Genomic DNA, 27,794 nt, shown 5'->3' on the forward strand with positions numbered 1-27,794 from the left:
TTAAATGTCACTGGTACGGCTTCCAAGAGCCAGATCCCCCAGCGTGGAGAAGAAGTCTTCCATTTCCTTCTCAAGGAGGCGATTGCGGTTTTCTGCATCCTCACGGGCCCGTTCAGAGTTTCTCAGTTTGATCTCAAGCATTCGTTTTCTTTTTCTCTCCTGTTCCATCTCTTGCTCAAGTCTCTCCATCTGCGCACACAGGGCTGAACTCGACTCTTCCAGCCTGCAGAGGGCAGAACACAGATGAGTGAGTGGACAATACAGATATCACAACGCACAGTTACTTAAGAGGTTTTCAGACTAGGGTTACAGGATCCTGAGGGGCCACAGTTGGAGAGAGAAAAAAATAAGTTTTTCTCATGATTAATGTAAGATATTAAAAATGTAACATTTACCAAATTTGATGATATTATTGTTTCATTTGTCTGGACAGACTAATTATTTGATTCTACTGACAGTAAAATAACAATACATTGCTTTGGTTAAAAAAAAAATGTATAAATTGGTCTTTAAACAATAAATTTACCAAAACTACAGCCAGTTTTTAAAAAAGTACTGAATCTGGCAATAAATATTTTAAGTGAAACACTTTTCAGGACAGAATTTGTTTCTAAATAAAGTTTGTCTTACAATTATTAACAGATGGTAATGTTAATGGAAAGAAAAAAGTATTGTAATTTTTTCTCCGCTCTTGTTGGAAAAATGCTGTTTCATTAGAATCAAAATCACAAAGTACATGTTTTCTTCCTAATAGGACATATTTTCTCACACAGTATACATGGATCTATAGACATGAAATGTATATGTATATTTATATATTTTATGAATGTGTACCTTGCAAGGGCATCATATTATTTTGGAGTTCTTGGGTTCAAAACATTTGAAAACCCCTGACTTATGCACTTAGATTACATTTTTTAGTGCAAATTATGCTAAAAATACAAATTAATACATGTATTCAGATTTGGTTTATGTTTGTCAACAATAAATTTTGAATTTATGGAATTTTAGGAATTTTGAAGAGTGTTGGTAACCAAACCGTTTACGGTAGCCTTTGACTTCCATAGTATGGAAAAAAACTAATATGGAAGTCAATGGCTACCAGCAACTGTTTGGTTACCAACATTCTTCAAAATATCTTCTTTTGTGTTCAGCGGAAGAAAGAAACAAGGTTTGGAAACAACTTGAAGGTGAGTAAATGATGACAAATGATGATTATATTTTTCTTTGGTGCACTGCCTCTTTAAGCGCAGAAGTAAGTTTACATTTTTAGTTCAAATGATGCTAAAATACAGGTTATTTTTATATGTCTGAGAAACACAAATTTACCTGACCTCTTCTCAAATAAATTAGTCCTACCCGAACAGAGCTTAAAGGGGTCATATGATGTGATTTCAAGTTTTCCTTTTTCTTTGGAGTGTTTAATTTACTTGTATTCTCACTGCAGTATTGTTGTCGTGGAGACGCTGTGTGTTTCCATCACATGCTTGAGGTATTCGGCCAATCACAATGCACTGGATAGCTGGCCAATCAGAGCACACCGCGCTTTTCAGAGCGACAAACTTTATAAAAACGATGGGTTTCAGAAAGGCGAGGCAAAGAGGAGTAACAATAATGTACGGTATGTGGAAAATAATGCGTTTTTTGAACTTTAAATCGCGTAAACATTGCATTACACCAAATACACAAAATAATGTAATTTTTAGCATCATCATATAACTCCTTTAAATACAGGTATCATTTTCAAACAATTCCAACCGCCCTTGACATTTAAAAAAACAGCAGCCTTACTTTTTAATTCTAGATTCATAAGTCTGTTTCTGCGTCCTCAGCTCTTCTTTCAGTTCTGCCACGACGCTGATCAGAGACGAAGGGCTTTCGTCTGCTTCTCCGTCTTCATCCACGACTCTAATGACCGGTGCGATGCTCCCATTGTCACCGCAAAAAAAACTGCTCGCTCGCTTCTCCTCAGCGTCGTCCTCGTGTTCACCGGGCTTGGTTTCCTCCTCGCTCCGTTCCTCCGGAGCGCTTGGCCCATCTTCTGTCCCCAGTGGCTCGCCTCCAGAGTCTGGGACGGAGATCTCACAAGATGAGGTGGACCACGGCGTGCTGTCCATACTCAGCACGCTGCCCAGACTCGATGAAGACGTGACGTTGTCGTAAGTAGACAGTCTCTGAGAGGAGCCCGAGTCCCTGGAGCGTTCGCCGGATGAAGTTCGGCGGTGTCCCCTCAGTGAGGACAGACCGTTCATTAACCAGTTCCCACCGTCCACTGCGGAGGCTCCTTTGGCTGAGGAGCCTTTGAAGGTGTACTTCCATCCTGGAAGCATCTTGGTCTGCTTACTAGGGCTGACGGCTGTCTCTCCCTTTCCCTGAGGCGAGGGCTTGGAGGCTAAAGCGGTGTCCGCAGACGGGCAGGTGTGGAGATCCTCCTCAGAGATCCAGTCCACCAGGTTGGATTGCTGAAGTTGCTGGCTTTGGTCCTTGAGCTCCGTCTGGTTCTGTGATGTTTCTGAGTCTTTTTCAGTGTACAGGCGTTCGTGTTGGCTGATGAGCAGCGTCATGAGATGTTGAACAAGGGAGGTGCCTATAAAACACACACACACACACAATGCTTTATTCCATCATCCTCATCTATAAGTGATGTTTAAGTTGTAAATTAGGATGCAAAGTCCTAAAAAAATAGGTGAGAAACAGTTTTCACCCAGAAATAGTCAATTTCACAAAAAATTACTAAGCACTAGTAAGTATTAGTAATGAAATCAGTAGAAAGACTGACATAGTATTTTCTTGTAAAATGTATTCTTATAATCTTTGTTTTATTTATGACTTTGAAAAATATTTTTTTTACATTGTGGTTAGTTTGTAACTTGTGACTTTGTGTTTATTTTTGTTGCATCATTAATTCTTAAATCAGAACTTAATCTTTATATAAACGTGTAGTTCCCATTTTGTTGTTCACTATGAGTTATGTTGTGACGACATAGGGGTCTTACTTGGGAGCTCGAATCCTTTCTGATTAAGAGAAAATGGCAATAAAAATTGGCTGGTGGATTTTGCATGCTGAGCCACTCGCTGTGCACACGGGTATAAATAGGCGGCACCTTCTGTCACTACACATCCCAGTTTATCTGTCATGAGCAGAGCACCGCCAGCTAGTGCTCTGGGTGATCTGAGGGTTACAGTGAGAGCCTCTCCGTTGGGCCAGTCCCCGCAGTCCTCTCACTCCTCCCATAGCAGCTGTTCTGTGCAGCTCCCCGGTGATTTTGCGGAGCCGTCTCATTGCATGCCCAGTGTTTCATTCGACGCGCCGTTAGAGGATCAGATGTCAACAGCAGCATCGGGGGATGGGCTATCGTCCTCTGAGGATAAAGATTTGGCAGGGCTGCCCCCCTTGGGTGTTTTCGCCACCGCCGGATTGGACCCAGAGTTGAAGACCATGCTTTCCCGGGCCGCCGTGAGCATCGGGCTGGATGTGTGAACACCTCTCAGTCCGAGCCCTCATGGCTGGATGATTGGTTTCTCGGCACGGGCCGTGGCTCGCAACCATGCCCCGCCCTGGTTCCTTTCTTCCTGGAGGTGCATGAGGACCTGACAAAGTCGTGGATGGCCCTTTTTTCGTCCAGAAGCCGCTCGTCTCCCTCCTCCATCTTCCATCCTCGCCACCCTCGATGGCGGGGCGGCTAGGGGTTACACAGACATTCCCCAGGTGGAGACAGCGTTCGCAGTGGACTTGTGCCTGTTAAACGCCGCCACCTGGAGGAATCGTCCGCGTCTCCCCTCCAAAGCCTGTAGGACCATGGCAGCTCTCGTTGCTAAGGCCTACAGTGCTGCGGGCCAAGCCGCCTCTGCCCATTGCTCTCCGGGCGACGAAAGTCATGGTGCGGTCCCTTGGGAAGGCGATGTCCACACTTGTGGCCCAAGTGCGCTATCTATGGCTCAAACTGGCCGAGATGAGAGATGTCAACAAAATGTGCTTTCTTGACACTCCCATCTCCCAGGCTGGGCTATTCGGCGACACTGTCGAGGGCTTAGCCCAGCAGTTCTTGGCAGTACAAAAGCAGACTGAGGCTATCCAGGACATAGTCCAGCTGCAACCGCTCCACCACGGGCTACGCCTCTGCCTGCCCGTCGCCGAGGGTGCCCTTCTGCGGCCTCCAGAACTGCTCCGCCCCGTGCCAAAACCACATCGAGGCCAGCGCTAAAATCACCACATCCTCCCCGTCGGGCTTTCCCTGTCCCCCCGTGTCTTTACGAAGGTCGTGGAAGGCGTCCATGCCCCTTTACGGGAAATGGGCATCAGGATCCTCAACTCATCTTGACGACTGGCTCATCATGGCCCAGTCGCGAGAACAGTTGTGCGATCACTGGGACCTGGTGCTCCGGCACCTCAGCCAGTCAGAGCTTCGGGTCAACTGGGAAAAGAGCAAGCTCTCCCCTGTGCAGAGGATCTGTTTTCTCGGACTCTGTGAGTATGACGGCGTGTCTCACCAACGAGTGCACCCAGTCAGTGCTGAACTGCCTGAGTTCCTTCAAAGGCAGGACAGTGGTTCCACTGAAACATTTTAAGAAGCTCTTGGGGCATATGGCATCCGCAGCCTCAGTCATACTGCTTGGATTGCTTCATATCACTTCAGCACTGGTTACACTCCCGAGTCCTGAGATGGGCATGGCACTGCGGTACACTTTGCGTGACCATCACGCCGACATGTCGCCGCTCTTTCATTCCCTGAACAGACCTTGCCTTTTTATGGGCCAGAGTGCCCTTAGAACAAATGTCCCGGCATTTTGTTGTCCCAACGGATGCCTTCAGCACGAGCTGGGGCGCTACATACAACGGACAGGCAGCCTCGGGGCTCTGGACAGGGCCTTGACTGCTTTGGCACATCAACTGCCTCGAGCTGTTGGTAGTTGGCAGTGGCAGTTCACCTCTTGGTGAACCTGTGTCTTCCCTTGACAGACCCGTTCTGTCAGTCTCTTCTGGCTGTCCTTCCTCCCTACTCCCAGGTAGAACCTGCCTCAGAGACCATTCCATATGTAGTACTGCCCCCTGGGTCAGTCCACAGCAGAGTCTGCACATGTCATCTCCCTGCGGTCAGGATGCGGTCTCCATAGTGCCCTTCCCCATTGTTACCGCCAGCTCTGTGCTCAGGAACAGCAGCATGGCTATCTCCAGCAGCAATGTACTCACCCTTTTGGTCCCTGCGGGCGCCAAGGTCAGTGAATTTGCTCTGGGGCATTGGGAAGATTACGACCTTTGCGTAGCATTTGTCTGACACGCTACAGCTTGTCAACATTTGCAATGCCACAGGGTTGTGACAGGGTTCATCTTATGGTGCTTTCTATAGACCCCTCTGTTGTCACGACATAACTCGTAGTGAACGAGAGAAAGGGATCGTCTCTGTTACATACGTAACCCTCGTTCCCTGATGGAGGGAACGGAGACGTGATGGACCATCGAACCATTGCTGGTTGCCAGGGACACGTTTTGAGCTGATCAGCATAAAACCTGAAGAGTGCATGTACCTGTCGCCTCACGTTTATATGCATGGGGAGTGGCTGAGCAAGCAAAATCCACTTGCCAATTTTCATTGGCGTTTTCTTTTAATCAGAGAGGATTCTGGCTACCAAGTAAGACCCCTAATGTCGTCACGACATAACGTCTCTGTTCCCTCCATCAGGGAACGAGGGTTACATACGTAACCGAGACGTTTTACATTATGATATTTACACATTTTCCAGAAAAAAGGTTGCACTGGGTCAAAACTGCATTGTTGAGAGGAAAAAAGTTGCATTGGTGTATAGGTGAAATTTTATTATTACATTTAGTAATGTAAAATGCACTATAACATTATTTTTTGAAGTTGTAAATGAAACAAATATTATTAGAGTATCTTTACAAGAAAATATTGTCTTTCTACTTTAAAATTTCACGATTAATTCAGTGTTTTACTTGCCATTTCTTTGTAAATACTTATGAAATTTACTACCAATTTCTAGCATACTTGACATGAAATACAAATAATTTTGTATGCTTGACATTAATTTCATTATCCAAGTTGCTTTGGAATACAAGTGCAGCACATTTCAGATGTAAAAAAAAAAAAAAACACCACAACTTTTATTCCAGAATTTTATTCCTCCAAATTTGGAAACATATGGAACGTATTTGAAACTGTATCTAAAATAAATAAGGGGCAATAAATTAACTCCAATACTAAAAAATTCTAATACTAAATACTAAAAAATATAATGCTAAAAAATTTATTGAGACAGGTAAAACATGAGCTACTTCTGGATATATATAGGCTATATGTTTGATGGTACATGCTCAAATATTTAGGTGTGTGGTAGATTATAATGCCACAAATATAGGCTACATTAGGCACAGCTGAGGCAACCATCCTGCAGGTGTCTAGTTTTGAAGTGGGTTTTGTTCTACAAAATAATGGGTTGGAAATTAAATAATAAGTGCTTACCTTCCATAATAGCTACTGGATCCTCCATTTTGGGACGGAGGATATTTGGTCCAAACACGGTGGCCAGGTTCTGCACACACATTTTGTTTTCATTTGAGTGAGACTGCACCTCATCCAGAAATCTACAACAACAGAGCGCACTTTCAGCACTGAAGCATGAAAACGACTGACAAAAATGTGTCTGAAATGATTATGTTGGACATACTTGCATATATATTTCAAAAGGTTGTAATTGGCAGCTGGAAGGGTCGTGACTAGCTTCCCTAATTCTTGTATTCCCTGTGGAAACATGAAGTCATTGAAGTGACCAAAACTCTCGTGGTTTGAATTCAAGTGAAAATATTAATGGTCTATTTTATATTTAAAGACTTGAGCTTCACGCATCCTCGGCATCTGCGCATTGCATCATGTCAGCCGTGAAATATGTGGGAGGAATATTGGCTAGCAAACCACATACTGACTGAAACGGCTTTCTGTTTCATGAGCACACCAACATACATTTTGACAACATAACTGCTGAAATATTATGTACTAATACCAGCAAACAGCTCAACAGCAAGCTAATTCTGTAAGTGTGTGAGTATCCCTGTACATCATATGATAATTCATTAAGCTTGTTCCAACACAGCAGCTGCGTTCTTTGGATTCAGTTTTAAAAAAACGCAAATGTTCAAAAGTCTGTTCAACACATCAGATGGGTCATTATTATTGTCATCAAAGTATTATTTTCCTATTTTTGATTTGTGGAAATAGTATAGGTTTATGACTACAAACCACAATTTATTTCTAAACTAACAAGCTTTTAATGAGTGACAGCTTTTAAGAAATTAATGTTAATAATTCTGGTGCAGATTTTATTTATTTATTTATATATTTTTTAATGTTACACATTTTTGACAAGCTTGATGTTTTCAAAACTGTGCTTAATAATTATATATATATATATATTTAATTAACTTTCTTTGCTTTATACATCATTCAAATACATCTAGCAATATTTATTGCTAGAAAATATCTAAATTACAAAAACAACAGTGTTCACTTTTCTTGTCTACACTGCCTGTATGTTCAGATATGGTGCGGTCACTAACCTCCTCCTCATCTTTGGCCAGGAGCTGAGCACAAGTGAGAAAGTCCTCATACTTGCAGAAGGGAACGACGGGCTCGGGGAGCTCCCTGAGATACAGCTTCAGCAGGGAAGCCACAGTGTGGACATCAGTGTCACTAGAAATGCCAATTATAGGGTTAGTATGAACAGTTGGTCACGGTTTATTGCTCCATGTCTGTGCTCGGAGTAGATGCATACCTGTCAAACTGAGGTTTATCTCCACAGTCAAAGGCCTCCTGAAGCTCCTTCACGAGGCTGGCTTGTCCTGGCATCCGGAACAAGCCTTCTTCATCAAGACCCTGTTCCCTGATGAAATCCACACACTGCTCCACTAACAGAGGGGCGAGACGAGGACCAAACTTCCTTTCATACTGTACAGTGTCCTCCAAACGCTGGCCAAATATGCCTGTAGAGATGAAGCAGCTCATTTTTAGCTTATATCAGTCAAAACACACACAAAAAATGTACGGTACAGTGATAATACTATTGTACAGTGTTGGGAAGGTTACTTTAGAAATGTAATAGTTTACAGAATACAAGTTACCCTATTTAAAATGTAATAAGTAGTGTAACTATTTCAATTACTGTATTAATGTAACTGATTACATTTGATTACTTTTCTAAATTTCTAACAAATGTTAATAATTTTGAAACATATAAAGCAGGAAGGGTTAATCTTGCAGTAGAACTCAACACTGATTTCTGTCAGACTTTCAAAATCCTTCATCACTTGAATTAAGATCATAATGATTTCATTATAAAGCACAAACACAAAATCAGACTTTAGCACCTGTTTTTACTTTGAGATCGTTAAATACAGATGTAACATCATAACTAGATATAGTTTAATAGCTATGATACTGTTTTTGAAATCATATTTTTGCATAGCTACGGCAGGAAACACTGGCATCTAACAATGGCTTTAAAAAACAGTTCATCCTGAAAAATAAAGCATATACATAAACCTAAATAGGAAATAAAACAGTTATTGAATAAGCATGTGTCCTAAACTCCTAAAACACTGGTGTCTCATATTTTAGAGCAGTCACTGCAACTTATGAAAGAAATCAATCATATCTGTGTCTCTGAAAATATTCAGATGTAACCCCCTTTGTAATCGTTAACATCTAATTTAATTACACATTTTTCTCAGTAACTGTAACAGATTACAGTTGCATTTTTTTTGTAATTAAATTATGTAATTCTGTTACATGTATCTAATTACTACACTGAATGTGAATGCTACAATAGCAACTTATAAGCTGAAATTCAACAGTATTTTACGCAATATTTACCTGAAATTCACCACAAGTTGTTTTATTATATATTTAATAATACTAAATTGTAATTAAATATATAATCAGTTTGTTGTCAGTAATCACGAGACATTTGTCATGCCGTTTTCACCTGTACTTTTCTGACTGACAGCTTTACTCCAAACGACAGAACAGCAGCAGGAAGAGTCACACTTACAGTAGACCTCGAAGTATTTCAAAGAACAAGCAGTACAAAGAAACACTCGTTTTTCACAAGTATATTCTCTTTCCATTGATGTCCTCTCAGCGCATGTTTCTCGTCCGGGTTCTCTCAGGTAAATCTTGTTTGTGGCAGAAAGTTGTACAAACTATTTTCAAATACTAACGACAAGAAGAGCACAATGAAGGAATGTTTTGATGTGGATATAGTCCTCAGAAGATGTCTTAGGCCTAGTTGTCTTAATAAGGTCGATCCAAACGTAGATTGAATTTTCTTCTCGGCGTCAGTTGGTGCCGCTTTCAAGACCACGCTTTCCGTGTTATTATTCATCTAAAGATAACATTAACAGGGCTTTTACAGATCTAGCTGCTAATGGAAGTGGAGACACATTGCCACATTGTCTATACTGAGAGCTGATAACTTGAACTTGCTTTACATTACTTGTTTGAACTTTCTATTAATAACATGACTTTGTAATTTAATCTCTGGATAGTGAGGCATCTACTCTGCTCAGTGATATTTTTGTGAACGTAGACCACTGACAACACTGGTGATATCTTGTGAACACACATGAAACATCCGATGGTGGAGAGAAGTAATGACCAATGTGTAACTAACTAACTGTGACACAGTATGTGCATTTTAATTTTGTGGTTTACCTCCTCCAAACGGAGCCCAAATGACCCGTCTGATGGCCTTCACCCAGTCGTCCATGTCACTCTGGGAGTTGGCCATGAGTAGAAAGGACTCATGGCTCATCGCAGCCTTGTCTTTCTCACCAGCTGAGACAGAAAACAAGAGAGGTAGCCTGTCAGATGATGGAATTACCACTGCATCTCTGTTTATTACTCAAAGATACATATCTTCCATTATATATCTTACTTGAAGAGTTTCATTTTAAATAAATTCTAAAGTAAGGTATTTTAACAAATTGCAAAAAATGTAAAAATTCTTAAACATTGCTGCTATTGCTTACAACTACGATTATGTGCCAAGATAGGAAATGGCCACAGAGCTGCTAGCTTTATGTTGTCCTTTTTTAGATCACATGAATAGCACAGATTTTTCCCCAAGATGGATTTAGATGTTGAATTATATTTACACACAAACAAATGTCATGCAGTCATTGTACAATGCTGCTGTAAAGAGTTTATCTTGAAATAATAAAAGGAGCATATATTTATTGAGGTGCTGTAACTGGTTGCAGTTTTGTTTTACACATCATTCTGTCATGTTTTTATGGAAGCTTTTTTCTAAGAATTGTGTGATATAAACTCACAGTTACAAGTTATACATTTAGAATTGCAAGATATAAAGATATAATTTTTTTGAGTTTATATCTCATGTTCTGGCTTTACATTTACATTTAGTCATTTAGCAGTCATTTATATGTATATATATACATCCACAGTATCTCACAGAAGTGAGTACACCCCTCACATTTTTGTAAATATTTTATTATATCTTTTCATGTGACAACACTGAAGAAATGACACTTTGCTACAATGTAAAGTAGTGAGTGTACAGCTTGTATAACAGTGTAAATTTGCTGTCCCCTCAAAATAACTCAACACACAGCCATTAATGTCTAAACCGCTGGCCACAAAAGTGAGTACACCCCTAAGTGATAATGTCCAAATTGGGCCCAATTAGCCATTTTCTCTCCCTGGTGTCATGTGACTTGTTAGTGTTACAAGGTCTCAGGTGTGAATGGGGAGCAGGTGTGTTAAATTTGGTGTTATCGCTCTCACTCTCTCATACGGGTCACTGGAAGTTCAACATGGCACCTCATGGCAAAGAACTCTCTGAGGACATAAAGATGGCGTAGGCTATAAGAAGATTGCCAAGACCCTGAAACTGAGCTGCAGCACGGTGGCCAAGACCATACAGCGGTTTAACAGGACAGGTTCCACTCAGAACAGGCCTCGTCATGGTCGACCAAAGAAGTTGAGTGCACGTGCTCAGCGTCATATCCAGAGGTTGTGAGTGCTGCCGGCACTGGGGAGCTACAGTTCATTGAGGGAACCATGAATGCCAACATGTACTGTGACATACTGAAGCAGAGACTGGGCCGCAGGGCAGTATTCCAACATAACGACCCCAAACACACCTCCAAGATGACCCCTGCCTTGCTAAAGAAGCTGAGGGTAAAGGTGATGGACTGGCCAAGCATGTCTCCAGACCTAAACCCTATTGAGCATCTGGGAGGCATCCTCAAACGGAGGGTGGAGGAGCGCAAGGTCTCTAACATCCACCAGCTCTGTGATGTCATCATGGAGGAGTGGAAGAGGACTCCAGTGGCAACCTGTGAAGCGCTGATGAACTCCATGCCCAAGAGGGTTAAGGCAGTGCTGTATATATATATATATATATATATATATATATATATATATTAATTTTGCCAAAAGGAAATAACAGGTTCATGGGAATATAGATAAAATATATTGTGAAAAAAATGCATATTAATGTATTTCATGAGCTTCTTCAGTTCACTTTATACGCAATTGCGACTTATAAAGAATTATAAATTGTAAGAAAATGTAAGAATTGTGAGCTGACTTTTTTCCCTCAGAACTGGACTTTATAACTCGCAATTGCAAGTTTATATCTCACAATTGTGGGAAATGACGTCAGAATCGCCAGACATAAACTCGCAATTGCAAGAAAAATTCAGAAATCTTTATTTATTTCTCGCAATTGTGAGTTTATATCTCATAATTCTTTTAATCTTGCAATTATGAGAAAAAAGTCAGATTTGAGATAAAATGTTGCAATTATCTTTTAATTATTTTTTATTTTGAGGTGGAAACTAAATTCCACACCTTTTAGATGGAATATCTCTATTGTCATGTATCAGTGAGATTTATTTCAGTATTACTTCAAGGTTTTAGTAGCAAACTTGTTGTCCCTCTGGCCATCATTGGCATGAAAAGTTGAACTTAAAACAGACTTAGAAAGACCAAAGTAACAAAGACTTTTCCAGTTACCCATTGGGTTTGCAACAGTAAAGGATAAAAAATAGAAAACCTCCACAATGGCTTCAGTTCAGAGCTTCACAATGATAAAAAATCAGAAGCATTGAACAGCCAATACTCTGCCGGCCAGATAAAATGACTAGAGGAATATGTCATGAGAAGATAAGTGTTCACAGCAGTGTCGACTGAACGGAAAAAAACAAGTACTGATGCAATTAAGATAAATAAGAGAAGCAGACCCAGCAGTACGTCTGAGGCTAACGCTCTCACACAGAGTGGAATCTGACTTGAAGGCATAATGAGGAACCTTCATTTCTCACCATGGTGTGGCATTTTGTTAGCATTCATGTCTCTATAGGAAGTGTCAGAATGTCTGCCGAGCTTGTGGGGAAGATAAAAATGGGCTTGTGGTGAAAGAACAACAGTGATCTGATTAAGTGAATTCTTGGGACTTTTTCCTTTTTCAAACAACCAATTTGTGTTTAAGCATGAAATACAGATTGAGTGCAATTGTGTTTCATCTGTTTTATCCGTGAATTTGGCAGCATTTTATATTCATGTGTGTTCCTGGGAATCAAATCCATGACTTTGCACGTGATCTGGATTATGAGCTGTGTAATTATGCACAGGACTGAAGAAGCTTATCTCAAATTGACCTTTGGAGAAATATTACGAGCAGGAGTGATTATGCTCCTTATTAACATCAACTGACAGATGCTACATAGCAGGCAAACACTACATGAAAACAAACAGGCTGGAAGTATGAGGCACATCAACAGCCATTACACTTCTTTGGAGACTATATTATCTTTTTTTTTTTTTATTATTGGTATCTGATTGGTATTGATAATCAAAGGACTTATTTTGCCAAATCAAACAGTAAAGGTCATTGCACACAGTCCGAAATTTTAGCATGAGTTTTTCCGTTTTTTCGTATTCCCCATCCTTTCCTATCAAGATGCATGCTACGGATGCGAAAACGTAGAAAATCGAACCTGATCCGAATATTTTTTTGACAGACGAAAATTTTGGAGGCAGTGTGCAAACATGATTGACACAACGTGAGGTCGTATTTTTTTTTTAATGTGCGAAAATTTCGGACTCAGTGTGCAATGACCTTAAATGTTTTGTATACATACCTGCAAACCCATGGCCTTTCGACGAAATTCGCCATTCTAACACTGAAATAGGCCATTCAAGTGATTCATCCAAACCTGAGGAGTTTTTATTTGGGGAAGTGAAACTGACTGTCTTCAGAAAAGTTTCGATGGCATTTTCTTTTTATATTACCTCCATATAATGCCTAGTGTTTATAAACACAGTGCTTTGCGTATAGGGTAACTGCTCTATTTCTGCTTTTCCATAAGAGCCATCTACTGTGCTGTTTTATTCAACCCGTCTGTTGTTTTTGTTCAGACCAATGTTTATCATTTTATAAACTTTTATTTTTTGTCAAAACTTGTATTATTTGAAATGTAAAGTTGTTTAAATAATAATTTTTACTGTATTCTTTTTATTTTTTGTCTTTTATGTTACCATAGATATTATATTTTAAAAGAATGTTGCTGCCTACAACATGTAGTTCCATTCTAATATCAGATTGTAACAACTTCATCTTCTGATTCTAATTATTTATTTATTTTAGCTTGCGGGTATATGTATACCTAGTTACAAAAACAACTAACAAGTTCATTCATCTTATTTATCATACGTAAAAAGGGTTCTATCTCTGGTTTTATTATTTACTCCGTTTGAACACTTGAAAACAACATGCGGAAGGGTGTAGAGATACAACTTCGGACATCATCTTGATTTAAAAATAAAAATACCTTAAAAAATGAACTTTGCATAAACATTATTGAACAAGCAATTGCATTAAGAACAAACTATTCTGTACAAAAATAACAAACCATAACCCAGCATTTCTAGGCCTTTGTATATTATTTATTGACCCAGAATTGATTTTTTATTGATCTAGAAAATCCTCATTACTTCGATTTCTGCATGTAAGTGCATGAACGAAGGTATTACCTTGGTTTAGTGTTGGTTTGTGCTGCGGTGGTTTACAGCAGCCCTGCCCCATGATGCACTGGAGGGATTGAGCTGGTACTAATGCTCTGCCATGTCTCTTACTCCAACAGATTGGCCATTAACCCAAACGCAGCTCAAGTAGTTCATTCATGCTGTAGATGTGTTTGCATCAAACCGTCGATTTCAGAAACAAATCTTCAATAGTTGTCATTTACATCTCATCTCAATCATCCCAGAGAGGATAGGATATGAAAAATCAAGATCATGCTAGTCCATGCTGTAAATCCTGGAAAACCAGCGAGTAGAAAATCCTTTTGATATCTCAGTTCAGCTCAAGCAGCACCACTTGACTTCTGTTTCTCTCATTCCCACTGACTTCTCACGGTAGACTGACAGAAGGAGACGGCCTGCTCTGTTAGTCCTTTCTAAACACCTCAGTGCACTTAAGCAAACAAACAGCACACCAGATGCATCGATCTCAGAGGACCTGATGCTTGGAGAAATCCTCTTCACTAGCAGAAATCTCACTAAATATCACAACTTTGTATAGCAAGCATGGGTTAGCAGAGCCAGAGGCTGCCAGGGTCTCGACTCGGGTCACAATCATGCTCTTTGATTCTGTATTCTAAATGCCTTGAAAACACAGAAGCATGAAAATCTCCCAGTAATGCCATGCTTTTCCCACTGGTTTAGATCCCATTTTTGTATCAGCGCTTGTCATTTATATCCCCGCAATGAATGGTGCCATTGTTGGATATTTTTGGATTTTATTTTCCTGTTAAACACAACCTTCTTTACTAAACTGAACATATGAATAACTTTTATATTGTTTTTATTATTTGAAGATGAACACTTACTGGACTGAAACAACTTAGATTTACTTGATTATCCTTGCATAATTTATTAGAAAAATCAGTGAGTCTCAAATATAATCATCCAACGCTATCTCACGACCAATTTGTACGTATTTTACGAGGTAGCTGATTCGTACGAATTCATACCTCACTCGTACGATTTTGTACGATTTGTCTAAACCCCAGTGACGGGTAGGTTTATGGGTGGGGTTAGGTGTAGGTTATTCGTACAAATTCATACGAATTGGCAACTTGTATAGCAAAACTCGTATGAGTGAGGTCGTACGAATTCGTATGAATTAGCCAAATCGTAAAATATGTACAAATTGCCGTGAGATCAGGATGGATCATCAGGCTTTTGGCGAACGTTTACTTGTTCATCTGTCAATCATCATTGCATTGCATTGTTTAAATTGCATTTAAATATCATCTTACTCAGACATATTATTCTAGTGACAATTGATATTTATATTGTTTTATGTAAGCAGTCTGTTAAACTGTTATGAAGATCTTGCATTACAAACTACCAGAATTTCATCTTTGTGGCCATATAAATATCAACATCTGCACCAATTTGCATAATTTTCATTCAGTTTGGGCCTTTGAATGTTTCTGAATGTCAGTTTTTCCTTGATTCAGTTTCGAGTCTGTGCAGTTGTTAATCAAATCTTTCCATTTCTTCATTGTTTTTGGAACTTATTCATTTTCAGAGTCACAATCAACAACAGGCCAGACATCTCCAGACAAATGCTGCACTCATTTTAAAGTTGAGAAGCATGAGGGAGCTCTGAAATCTGCTTTGTGTCATGTTATTGTTTGTTTTGCATGGAAAAGGGACTTTGCCAATAAGCTTGTTTGACTCAAAGGAGCATGCTGGTCAGACGGAGACTGTGGTTAAGGGCTCCTCTCTGGGGAGGAGATGGTGTGTTTACTGATCTGACATGAGAAAGTGCTGTTGGGTGTAGGGAACTGCTGCTAATGTCCATGCTGTATGCATTGGGCTGTTTCATTTATTGTGTTTAGTGCATTACTTAGGCTAACACCAAATTCAGTTATCTAAATGTTTAATATGCACTTTAGGGGTGAAACATGTATTCACTGATGCATCCTGATTTTTTTTCTTAAACTATTCTAGATCGATCTACAAAAATGCATTAGAATTTTACATTAATTATATGCAAAAATATTCAGCAAATTGCTCTAAGTACAGGAAAAGAATGCATGTTTACCATCAAGGATTAGATCATTTGTAACTTGGATCTTGCACAGGTTGATTTTATTCTTATTCTGCAGTTGTTTTTATTTTTGTATTTATATATTTTTTTTTTGTCACATTGCTGTCTTTGGCTTGTGCAGACCAGGGCTGCATTTTCAGAGATAAGAAATTCAATACTTTTAATGTGATTATCACGTGCAAAAGAGAGAATTTAATATAAACACTGAATAGATTTGGAGGGCATTTGGAGGTCGACTCCAGTTTTCTTTGCTTTATTGTTTAGAAAAAGAAGCTCTGGTGGGTGTCACACTCATGTGTTATTTACTCGTCATAAATAAAACACACACAGTCTGCATCAGTAAATCATGTTGGGGCAAAATCAGCCGTCTGTAATCAGTATATTCTGGAAAGCCTATTCGATTCCTGACACTCAAAAGCCATGCATGCTAGTTTCAGTACAGGACATTGATTTGATGATTTAATATGAAGATCTGCTCACCTGGCACAATCTCAAAAAGGTGTCTGCCGGGTTCTTCTGGGTTGGCTGTCAGTTCATTCACTTGGCTGCCCTTCAGTGAGATGCAGCCCTGCACAGACGAATAGTTAGAAATGCATCACGTAACCTTTACTGACCTATTAAATCAATCAGACTTAATTACCATGTAAACTTCAATGTAATTCTTTAATCAGCATCAAGTCTCCTAGTCTTCTGGAAATGTGTTACCAGGATTTTGAGCCTATTGTACTATCAAAAGCTTGAACATGTGGCGGTTTATCATACTGCACATTTTCTGAGTGCCTCCTTCAATTAGATAAACTGTGAACTGAATGAAGTTCAGAGATTATTCACCAGGGCAACAAAATGAATAAAGATTTGGGAGCTGAATCTGTTTGGCAGTACTCAAGATATTTTCCTTTGGTCGTTGTTTTTTTTTTTTAGAATATTTTGATTGGATTCCCCCCCCTGTTGGTTAATTAGAAGAAGTATTTTATTTTTGACTGTTGAATCTCACAATTCAGAGGCTGGATTAAAGGAAAGAAATTAAGAAATTTCTGTAAGAACTTTTGTAAGAATGTTAAATTCTTGAAAAATTCTTTAAGAAGTTAAAGAATATATCGTATTCAAGTATTTTCTCAAGAACATCTTACTTTCCTTAAAGGTGCCATAGAATGGAAAACTGTCTTTACCCTGGCATAGTTGAATAATAAGAGTTCTGTACATGGAAATGACATACATACCTTCTTATGTAAATCTCATGAATGCAAAAGACCACTGAAAAACAGGCGAATCAGAACATAACACCGACTGTGACGTTACAGTCAGGATCACTAATAGTTACGCCCACAACATTTGCATATACCTATTCTAGGCCAGCTGCCAGCTGAACTTGTGAAGAAATACAAGCGAGGACAACTGCGAAAATGGCAGATCATGGAAATAAATGTAATGTTCCAGGCTGTGCAGGGGATGTGAAGTGCAGGGATGGGTTGGTGTCTGTATTCAGAAAGGCACGGAAAACAAATAACGCGTTCTAATAAAATAACTCGAACCGGTAAGGGACATGGTTAGCTCCTTGCTAGCTGCAGCCTGTTACATTACAGTACAAAAGATTTATCTTACCACATAAACAGAGTAAGGAGAGATGCCTGAGGATGATGGCAAATGATTTACAGATCCTGAGCACCCCTGACAAGGATCTGATCTTGTGAAAATACTGCTGCTCCATAGTATAAACGAAGTACATGCGATCGCAAATCTCGAAAGTGAAAGTAAAACACGATCGTGCATTCCAAAGCAGTTTCAATGCCCCGCATATTAATAGCGGCTCCCTGATGCCCGCATTTTATTTACAGTATAATTACCCAATGATACAACTGCGCAAGAAAATACTGAAATATATATATATATTTTCCCTGTGTTTCATTCTTGTGAGCTACTGAAATGAGCCACACTGTGAAACAGCCAATCAGAGCAGAGCTCAACATTGAGCTGCACTGTGAAACAGCCAATCAGAGCAGAGATCAACATTATTATTCATAACTCTTCTAACTAAGCCACTAACAGACTGTTCCATTCTGGAGAGAAATCCTAGGGTTGTAAATGGACATGTAAAACTGTTTCTGGATATTTTTTGCCCTTACCTTCTATGTAGATATCAGAGAACAATTTAACATATTGTATCAATGCATTCTATGGTACCATTAAGAAGAAAATGGCAAGCTTTGGTATTATCTGATTGTATGGATGGTCTTTGCTCTGATCAACTTGAAAAACAACTCAAACGTTTTTTTTTTTTTCACTCTACCTGCATATTACTGTAATAACTACAATAGCGTGACATTGTTTTTTTCTGTGTATGGCCGCTCCCATATTTGCTAAAAAATGACTATTTTTAAAATGTATTTATTAGATTTTGTTTTTTACTCGAATTGAAATTCTTAAGTTTTGTTTAAAAAAAAGATAATAATAAAAAAAAAGTGAATTTAGTAAATTAGAAAATAAGAAGAATATACTGTAGCAGTTCATTTTATTAAATTCATGAATCTAGCCCCAGTTCTCCTCCTGAACCACTATTAAATACCCCAGATCGTGATGCATGGGACGTAATGTTCAATACGGCCCGGTCTCCACTGTCTCCTTTTATCTCAGTGTGTGGTTTGCTATGAGATTTGCCTACACAGGTCTTCCACATTGAATCTCATTGATTAAAGGCAGGAAAAGTGGGAGGGATTGACATTTGCACACACATCCTGGCCAGCGCAGCATGAGCACAGATTAATGGTGCTTGGATGAGTATTGACAGTCTCCTGTGAGGGACGCTGTTCATCACACTCGTCAGTCTGACAGAAGAAATTACCAAGGCTGGACCGTATTGATTGCTTAATATGAGATGGTCGAAACCTGCTAAAAGCAACATGCAGGCTCGGATTGTGGTGGAAATGTGAAGCAACTGGGCATAAATGGAGGAGTTCACATTTACTAATAGCTCTTTGTCAACATGATGCTCTAACATAAAGTGACTAGAATCTAGAAAGTGTGCGTAGTGTTTAAGAAGCAGTTTAGTGATGATGGCACATTTATTGACTTTGCTTTTTGCCCTCTTTTGTTGGAGATCTGTCACACTCACTTAAATAGGCATGGCTTGTGACTCTCAGTTCAGAGAGTCAGTATCTGCGTGTTTTGCATTGAGATAAAGTAAAATACTTTGAATACTCTTGGCAGCATCACAACACAGCTAGTGCATTTATAGTGTGAAACATACAGTGAATATTTGTTTACGATAGGGAGACCACATTGACTTACAGTTTAAGTTATTCAAAGTTAATTATTACATGTACATTTAGCATTTGTTGCTAGCATGTTTTTAGCACGATTAACATGTCGCTAACATATGTTGTTAGGATGTTTCTAGCATGATTAGCATGTTAGCATCATTAACATATTTTAGCATGTTATTAGCACATTTCTAACATGTCTTTAACACGAACAGCATGTTGCTAACATGTTTCTAGCATGATTAGCATTTCACTAGCATGTTTTTGGCATTATAAGCATATTGTTAACATGTTAGCATGATGTTGCTTACGTGTTTTAGTATATTTTAGCTAGTAGCATGATTTAGCATGTTGTCCTAGGATACTCATTAAGCTTTTAAACACTTACAAATCTTATTGTAGAAATAATAGTCCTCCTCAATAATAGTCAATAATAGTTTTGATCATACGTTTAACGAAAACCGTAAGTCCAATCAGCAAGAAAAGATATAGCATGTAGCTCACAGTAGGTCTGTTTTTAAAGGTTTATGAGAGATTGTTAATTATCAGTTCCTTTATGGAGTAAATGAATGGACTTTTTATGTACTTTGCATGTACCGTAGAAGCCATTGGACCATCTCAGTAGAGCAGTGATGCAAATTCAGAGTAGTTCAATCGCCAGATTCCTTTTCATAGGCATATTTTTGTTCGAACACACCTGTGGTTTGGTCTCCTCTTCATCCTTGTAGAAGTAGAGGTGGTCAGCACGCAGCACAAACCAGCGCAGCTGCCAGTTCTTCATGATGCTCCTCTGCTTCTTCAGCCAGCCGGCCTTTAGCACTCCCTCTTGGAGACTCGGTGAGGTGGGCTGACATGAGCCACGTGATGGCTCTCCCATCACCATGCTCTTGGACCTGGCTGCAGGTGACGAGAAGAGACGTACATGTCAGTGATCATCATCATCATTTCTAGTCATGCATGATTTAAGGATGACAAGCACTTACAGTAGCAGAGGGGAAAACTGTCATCATTTACACTAAAGCAGAACTGTAGGCTATTGTATGATTTCAGAAGACTTCATGAGTCACACCAACCACTTTTTATGAGACTTTTGTGGTGCTTTTGAGTCTTTTTTTGAAGTTTGACAGCTTCACTCTCCATTCATGGCATAAATGCATGGAAAAAGTGATCTAAGCGATTTCTTTAAAAATTCCTCTTAGTTTTTCACGGATGGAAGAAAGCTTCACCAAAAACATGTAGCTTAGGGATAGGTGCTGTGTTTAACCTGTGAGGCAGTGATTTATACTAAATAATCAGCGAATGATATACTCAACGATTCAAAATTATTTTAGTATCATTGAGATCATCATTTATTTTTATTTTTCTATTAATTTTTGGTCGAGATGTTGGTAATTTAGTTGTGTTTTTGTCATTTTTATAAGTCATCTTATGCCTCTGGGCTGTAGGCTCAAAATCAATGTGTGGCCTTCAGAGAAAGAGAAGAAATCAATGGTTTTTTTTTCTCATTTATATTATTATATTACATAATTCTTCACTTCAAATCCACTGATGAGCTGGAAAACTGACTGCTCCTTAAGTACCAAATTCATATAGGAAGTAAAAATACCATTAATTTTATCCATAGGGAAGTTGATTTAGAGTGATAACTTAAAAAATGCTTGTTAGTTTTTTAGTTGTTTTTATTAGTCAATTAGGTAACACTTTATTTTAGGGTCTCTTTTTAGCATGCATATTACTAGAATATTAGCTATTTATTAGTAGTAATTAAGCACATATTAATGCCTTATTCTACAGCCCTAATCTTACCCAATACCTAAACCTAACAACTACCTTACTAACTATTAATAAGCAGCAAATTAGGAATTTATTGATGGGAAAGTCGTAGTTAATAGTGAATAAGTGTTCTATTAGATATTTCTATATAGTTCATATTATTTCTGCTAGTTGAAATAAAATGTACAAATATTTTATTTTGTTTCAGTTAACATGTATTTCAGTTGCAAAACATTTTTTTTTTTTAATGGTTTTAGTTATACAAATTCATAATAACCCTGCTATACGCTTCTTTGCTTTGTGTGTTCAGCTTCATCTCCTGCAGCAGAATATGAAGATCCATCCTCTCTGGTCTGTACCAGCTACCCTCTGGTAAATTTATCTGGGATTCTCCAGTATCTCTTTCCCAAAGGGAGTGAGTTCTCATGCTCTAATTGGATCTCCAGGGAGGCTCACTTGATATAGAAACCTCTGCAGTTTGCCATTTCATGTAGTTAAGATTTTTAAGGACCACTTTTCGGAGTGTCATTTAACAAAAACAGAAAGTACTATCCTGTATCTATTCCTTAATGGCAGTAAATATATAAAATGTTGTGAGAAGTAAACAGATTTAGATTTTTCTGATTTTGCTCTGATACAGGCCATGCAGGCTTAAAGCTGGACTACTGTATGAACAACCTGTGTCACCATTGATCATTTATAGGAGTCTGTGCAGCACACACAAAGTCATCTTATGCCTCTGGGCTGTAGACTCAAAATCAATGCATGTGTAGCTTTCAGAGAAAGAAAAAAAATCAATGTGTTCTTCTCATTTATATTATTGTATTATTTTCACTCCCAATCCACTGGTGAGCTGGACTGCTGACTGGTCTTTAAGTCTGTAATTCATATAGAGTGCAACAGTCCAGATCCGGAATTGAAAATTCCATATTTTCTCCATACGGAAAATGCTTTTGAATGGTAACTTATAACCATTAAAAATAGACCTACTGTGAGCTAAGAGGTTGTTAATTGATGATGTATGCATTTGGTGAAGCTTTCAGCCTGCATATTAAAAACATGTTTTAATTGTGTTTAACAGTCCTGGTGAAAAACTACATTACCCACGATTCTGCAACGAAATCTCCACCAATCTGAGAATCAAAACAAGATAATTACAGCAAAAGAACTGGTTAGCGCTACTCCCATAAAGCACTGCGAATTACCTCCCTATGCTCTTAAACTACTGAAATATTTGTATTAAGGTGCCTATTTTGCAATAAATGGATTGTAGTCCTCAGTAAAGTCGTACACATTTGTAATGTGATTCACTTCATAGCTGGTTGGTTTGGTTCATGGCTAATAACTCTTTAACAACAAATGAATGGGAAAAAATACTTCTGGATCCAAGGCCACTGAAAAAGTGGGCGGGCACTATTACACGGCTCTATAGAATACTTCTGATTGGTCACAGCATTTTGTGCTCAACTGTTGTTGTATAATTACGCTAAATTGCATAATTGACCATGGTCTCAAGCAACTTATTTCCAATAATGTTATGCAATGGCTCTTGTATCATTCTACGATACACCTTTGTACCTTATTTACCCCAAATGGTGCATATTAGTACCTTAAGTGTATGCATTAGTATCTTTTGGAAAGGGTACCATCCCAGTGATGGATTGTGGAGAGTGTGTGCAACAACAAAAGCAATCTGACTGTTTTTATGTATACTTTGCTTTCTCCACTAGAATGAAATGTTGAGTACAGATGTGGAGGTACTGAGTCAGGCTCTTAGAGAGACAAATGTGTGATGGCTCGAGGTCTGTCTCCAATGGCCTTCTTGATTACATTAGCCGTGTCTGTGGGTGTGGTGGCTTCTGTAGCCCTGCTCCGTCTGATGGAGACCAGAGGAAGACAGTGGGCTGCAGCAGGAAAACAAGAGGTATTTGGGTATCTAACTCAATGTGTTTGTGATATGGGCAGAACTTCCATGTTGAGTATCCTGACTGGTAAAACTGGCAACATTTAGCTGGCGTAATTATAGTTAGCCATCTTAAAGTCATAACTGGCTATGTTAGTATAAACAGGTGGTTTTTGCAGTTTGGGCTGGGTGGTTAGTCTTGTGTGAAATTCATATTAGGCATGGGCCGGTATGAGGTTTTAATGGTACTATATGATGTTATGATATGATATGACCTTAAGCAAAAATATCATGGTTTCACAGTTTCACAGTATTGTGATTTAAGCCCTAAAATGTGTTATTTTTAAATGTCTGGGTAAAAAACAACTACTTTTTTCTCCATTGAATGCATTATATGTATTTTTATACGCAACATACAGAATATTTGGAACAGCAGTATTTTTTTTTCTTTGATCTATTTCTCAAATGTTTGTTGAATTGTGGACTGACCTGCGGCTTTTGATGTGGATGGTTGATTTGCTGATGTGTGTGTGTGTGTGTGTGTGTGTGTGTTTGTACTTGTTTATGCTATATTGTGGGGACCAAAAATATAAAAAAATAGTATATTATGTTTATCTGAAAGTGTAACAATTCAAATAGGTTTTCTATCAGGGGCAGGTTTAGGGTTAGGGGATAGAAAATATTTTTTGGTCAGTATAAATGTAATAGAAGTCTATGGAAAGTCCCCACAATTCACAGAAACAAACGTATGTGTGTATGTTATAGTTGAACCATTAATTACATAATTTGATTTGATTTAAAAACAATTATTGTTATTTTAGTGTTGATGCACATATGGTGATAAAAAAAATATTTAAGCAAGAGACAAGAAAGAATTAAAATAAGTACATAAACAAGATGTTTGCTCTATTACAGACCAAAATCTCTGTAGCCATTTAAAATTATAGTCAACCACTGCATTTTAATGATGGTCCACACATGTAGCATGAGCAGTTTTTGATTTAAATTAGATTGTATAATTTTAAAATCAGTTCTGAGTTTAGCTTTGTGAAATTATGCTACATAACACATGCATGCACGAAAGAGAAACAGCAGATGGGCTGAATGAGACACAAATTCCCTCTCTGACAGCAGGTGGCGCTTATGGAACAGCAGCAATGCAGCATTTTCTTGGTTACCACTGTAAACAAAGCATCGCTGCGCTTATATGGATTATCCAGAGGCAAGGCGAAAAAAAAAATACCATCTAAACTTTTCTGAAGACAATCAGTTCCTCTCAGACATACAGTCATATAAACCAAAAATTCAAAATTTAGGATTTTCTTCCAATATTTCAATACCATGCTCTGCCTGCTACAATATTTTTCTCCTCTGCATCCGTCTTCAGCGTCTCTGGCCTCTATGAACGGCTGTTTGCAGACTTTGTAATGACATTTTTGAAAATGATTGCAATGCAGTTTGTGCAAGTCCAGAACAGAGATCGGCTGAAATAATCGTGTAAGTTCCAGGGGACTTTCTATATTTGAAAAATATGCTCATAGCGCAGGAACGGTATAATGGAATATTTTAGTGGTTTTGAAATATATACCTCGAAACCGGTAATTCATATTCCGCAGCCCTAACCATGCACCTGGTAGTGGCAAATGCAAATCTCAAGTTTCAATTTTTAACATCGTTCACTCACTAAATTTTATGACTTGGTGGATTGATTATTGCAGCCTTCATTTCAGTATTTAAAGTAAATTTAAGCTAAATTTGCATTTTATTCTTTCATAGGTGAACACTGTAGGAATAAATTTGCTTGATGAGTATTCCATTTTATTTCTGTGAGTATTTTGCTGTATAAATTAGAAAAATATAAATCCTGCACACTACTCAATATTGGATCATCACAAAAATATTTTAATGAGCAGCGTTTTGGTCAGTTGACTTCCCACAGGCTTACAAAACATGCAAAGTAGAAGCACATTTAAGAACACATCATTTATAGTGAGTTAAATCAGCTGTTAGTAATCATAATAGCTTTCTTCATCCAGTGCACCTACGATTGGTTCGGTTGTGTGGGGCACTATATATATATTTTTTTTGTGAATATTATGCAGAAGTAGGAACTTTCAGCTTTGACGTGTGTAGCAGAAATGCAAACATTCAGTGTTTTAAAACTGTCGCTCAAAGCTGTAAATTTGCGGAGCCCATGACAGAAAGGTTTTCACTGCACTCTGGTTTACATGAGTATTTAGTGCCCATCGGTTTTGAGCATTTTCAGTGCTGAAGTCAAATGGAACAGAGTGCAGACACCCAGTTTACAAATCTCTCTACACGATGATTCATACCTTCCCACTTTGTCTTGGGCGTTTCTAGGTTGTGGTCACCAAACTGCCTGTTTTGGCACGGACAGGATCAACTCTGAGAATAGTTGCCTCTAAAGTTGCAATTAAAATATAGAGGAAAGAATGTTTTCAAGTTGTGCATGATGACAGTGTCAGTACTGGCACCATGATTGTGGCATATAAATTTGGCACCTTAGATAAAGTCCAGCGCTGGTTAAGATTAGCAACTGCAAGAAACAACCTAGAGCATACTTTAAGACATGAACTCCAAATCAGTGTTATTTTACTATCATTAAGGTACTATTATAGCTTTATATATATTTTACATTTTTCATTTTATTGGTTTTCATTCTAATTTTAGTTTTGTAGATTTTTTTATTACTTTTTACTTTAGGATCTATCTATCTATACTGTGCGAGAAAAATAGTATGTGTGATGTTACGTTTTTTCCTAAATTAAATAATTGGTTTGATTTTGCTATGAGACAAGCACATTATATCTAGAACATTTTTATTCTAGATATGTAAATTATAAAAAAAATTAGTAGGATTCTAGCAACATTAGGGTCCGATTAGGTTCGATCTCCAGGGAATGCATGAACTAAATCAATGTATACCTTCAATGCAAAGTCAATGCGAATATCTTTGCATAAAAGCATGTGCCAAATGCATGAATATAATGTAATGTCCATTGGGAAATAAATAAGGTATAATGTACCGTCAGGTGGCCATTATCGCAAAACAAACCCCTTTGGGTTGACGTAAGACCCTGACGCAAAGCAGAGAGGTCTTGAACCGCCCTGAAGGGTTTATTTTGCGATAATGTCCAACCGACGGCACATTATCCAGCATAGTGCATGTCTTCTACCAAATAAATGACTGTAAGTATTAATCTGAACAAGAACTGTTGGAAATCGGTTACCTGAGAGGTCAGTTTTATAGCTTGATACTCTTTATACAATAAATTTGACTTCTGCAGAATGCTGTGATTGACCAATGAGAATCAAGCTTTCCAGAGAGAAATAAATAAATAAATGCATCGTTCATGGTTGAACATCTTCCAGCAGATGCTGTGATGTTCAGCAGGTAGTATAAGGCTGGTGGGGGAAGGGCAGGGAGCTATAGGCAGGTTTGAGAGGACATAAAGGGATAAATCACTCAGCCTTTTACATGCATTGAGCTTTGCTTATTAACACAGCGTCATCCATCAAGTTGATGCATGATGAATGAGACCTTGTGCTCTGCCTGTATTTCACATCTCAACCAAGCCTGCTACAGGCTGCTGACGAAGGATGATCGGTGCTCTGTGTATAAACGCCTCAGCGTGCTGCAGATGATAGTGGGATGTGTGTAACATGCAGCGCTGGACGCTCGTGGTTTATCGTATGGTCAGCCACAACATAATGAGAGTGAAGAGATAACACTTACTGAGTGCATTTGCATTTATATTTATCTGTTTAGCAGACGCTTTTATCCTAATCTTGTTTTAAATCAGAATTGTGATGGCGTAAATAGCTGAATTATCAGTCGGACAGCTGTTTCACATAGTCATCGACCGATACAGGTATTTATTTATTATAAATATTATTATAAATTATTATAGATAATTATTATATAATATAAGGTGAATACAATTGAATTACATTAATTGGAATGTAAACATATACACCGAAACTATAACATTTTTTATAATCAATAAAAAGCTGACATATAGTGGCTATAAAATTTAATTAATTTTTTTTATGTATATAATATTGATATGATCATCAGAATAACATAAAATATATAAAATTAGCAGCAAAATATAATTTAAATGACTGTTTTCATAACAGATACATATATATTTGTGTGTGTGTGTGTAATTTAATTAATTTGTAATTCTTTCAATTGTATATCATATTGAAATGATCATCAGAATAATATAGCATAAAATATATATAAAATTAGCAGCAAAATATAATTTAAAAGCATAAATATATATATATAAAAAAAACAATATTATTTATTTTTATAACTAATATCTATCTATCTATATAAAATTATTATATTTATTTTTTTCATATATTTATAGAAATATTGAATGTCATAATTGCAGAGTTAAAGTATCATGAGCAGAGATGATGGCGTGATGTGCTGCGAGCAGCTGAAGCAGAGATGCTGTGAGATGAAGCACGTTCAGTGTGTGACAGATGAAATACAAGCGCAGCGTACTGTACCTCTCCTGGTCTGCCTGATCTTTGGACTCAGCATGGCTGTCATCGATGGGCTGCGCTTCCTCCGCTCTGCATATTCCTCCTCCTCAGATCTTCTCTCGGTACATTCTCCCTCTTGCTCCTCTCCTCCGTGGCTCACTCTTCTATCCTCCTCGCTCTCT

General features: G+C 38.3%; 1 protein-coding gene across 1 annotated transcript; it reads right to left on the reverse strand.

The window, feature by feature from the left end:
• LOC306857795 (rho GTPase-activating protein 22-like) lies at positions 1–27,794 on the reverse strand (the record flags this gene model as incomplete). The annotated part of the gene is made up of 10 exons (XM_079397956.1): positions 27,637–27,794; positions 20,113–20,312; positions 16,639–16,726; positions 9,723–9,845; positions 7,786–7,993; positions 7,571–7,703; positions 6,685–6,758; positions 6,480–6,601; positions 1,792–2,587; positions 1–223 (listed from the first exon to the last, which is right to left on the reverse strand). Exons 1-10 carry the CDS (start codon positions 27,677–27,679, stop codon positions 1–3), a joined length of 2,010 nt encoding a protein of 669 aa, XP_079254082.1. The 5' UTR covers positions 27,680–27,794.

This window comes from Barbus barbus (genome assembly GCF_936440315.1).
Source record: "Barbus barbus genome assembly, chromosome: 38".
NCBI lineage: Eukaryota > Metazoa > Chordata > Actinopteri > Cypriniformes > Cyprinidae > Barbus > Barbus barbus.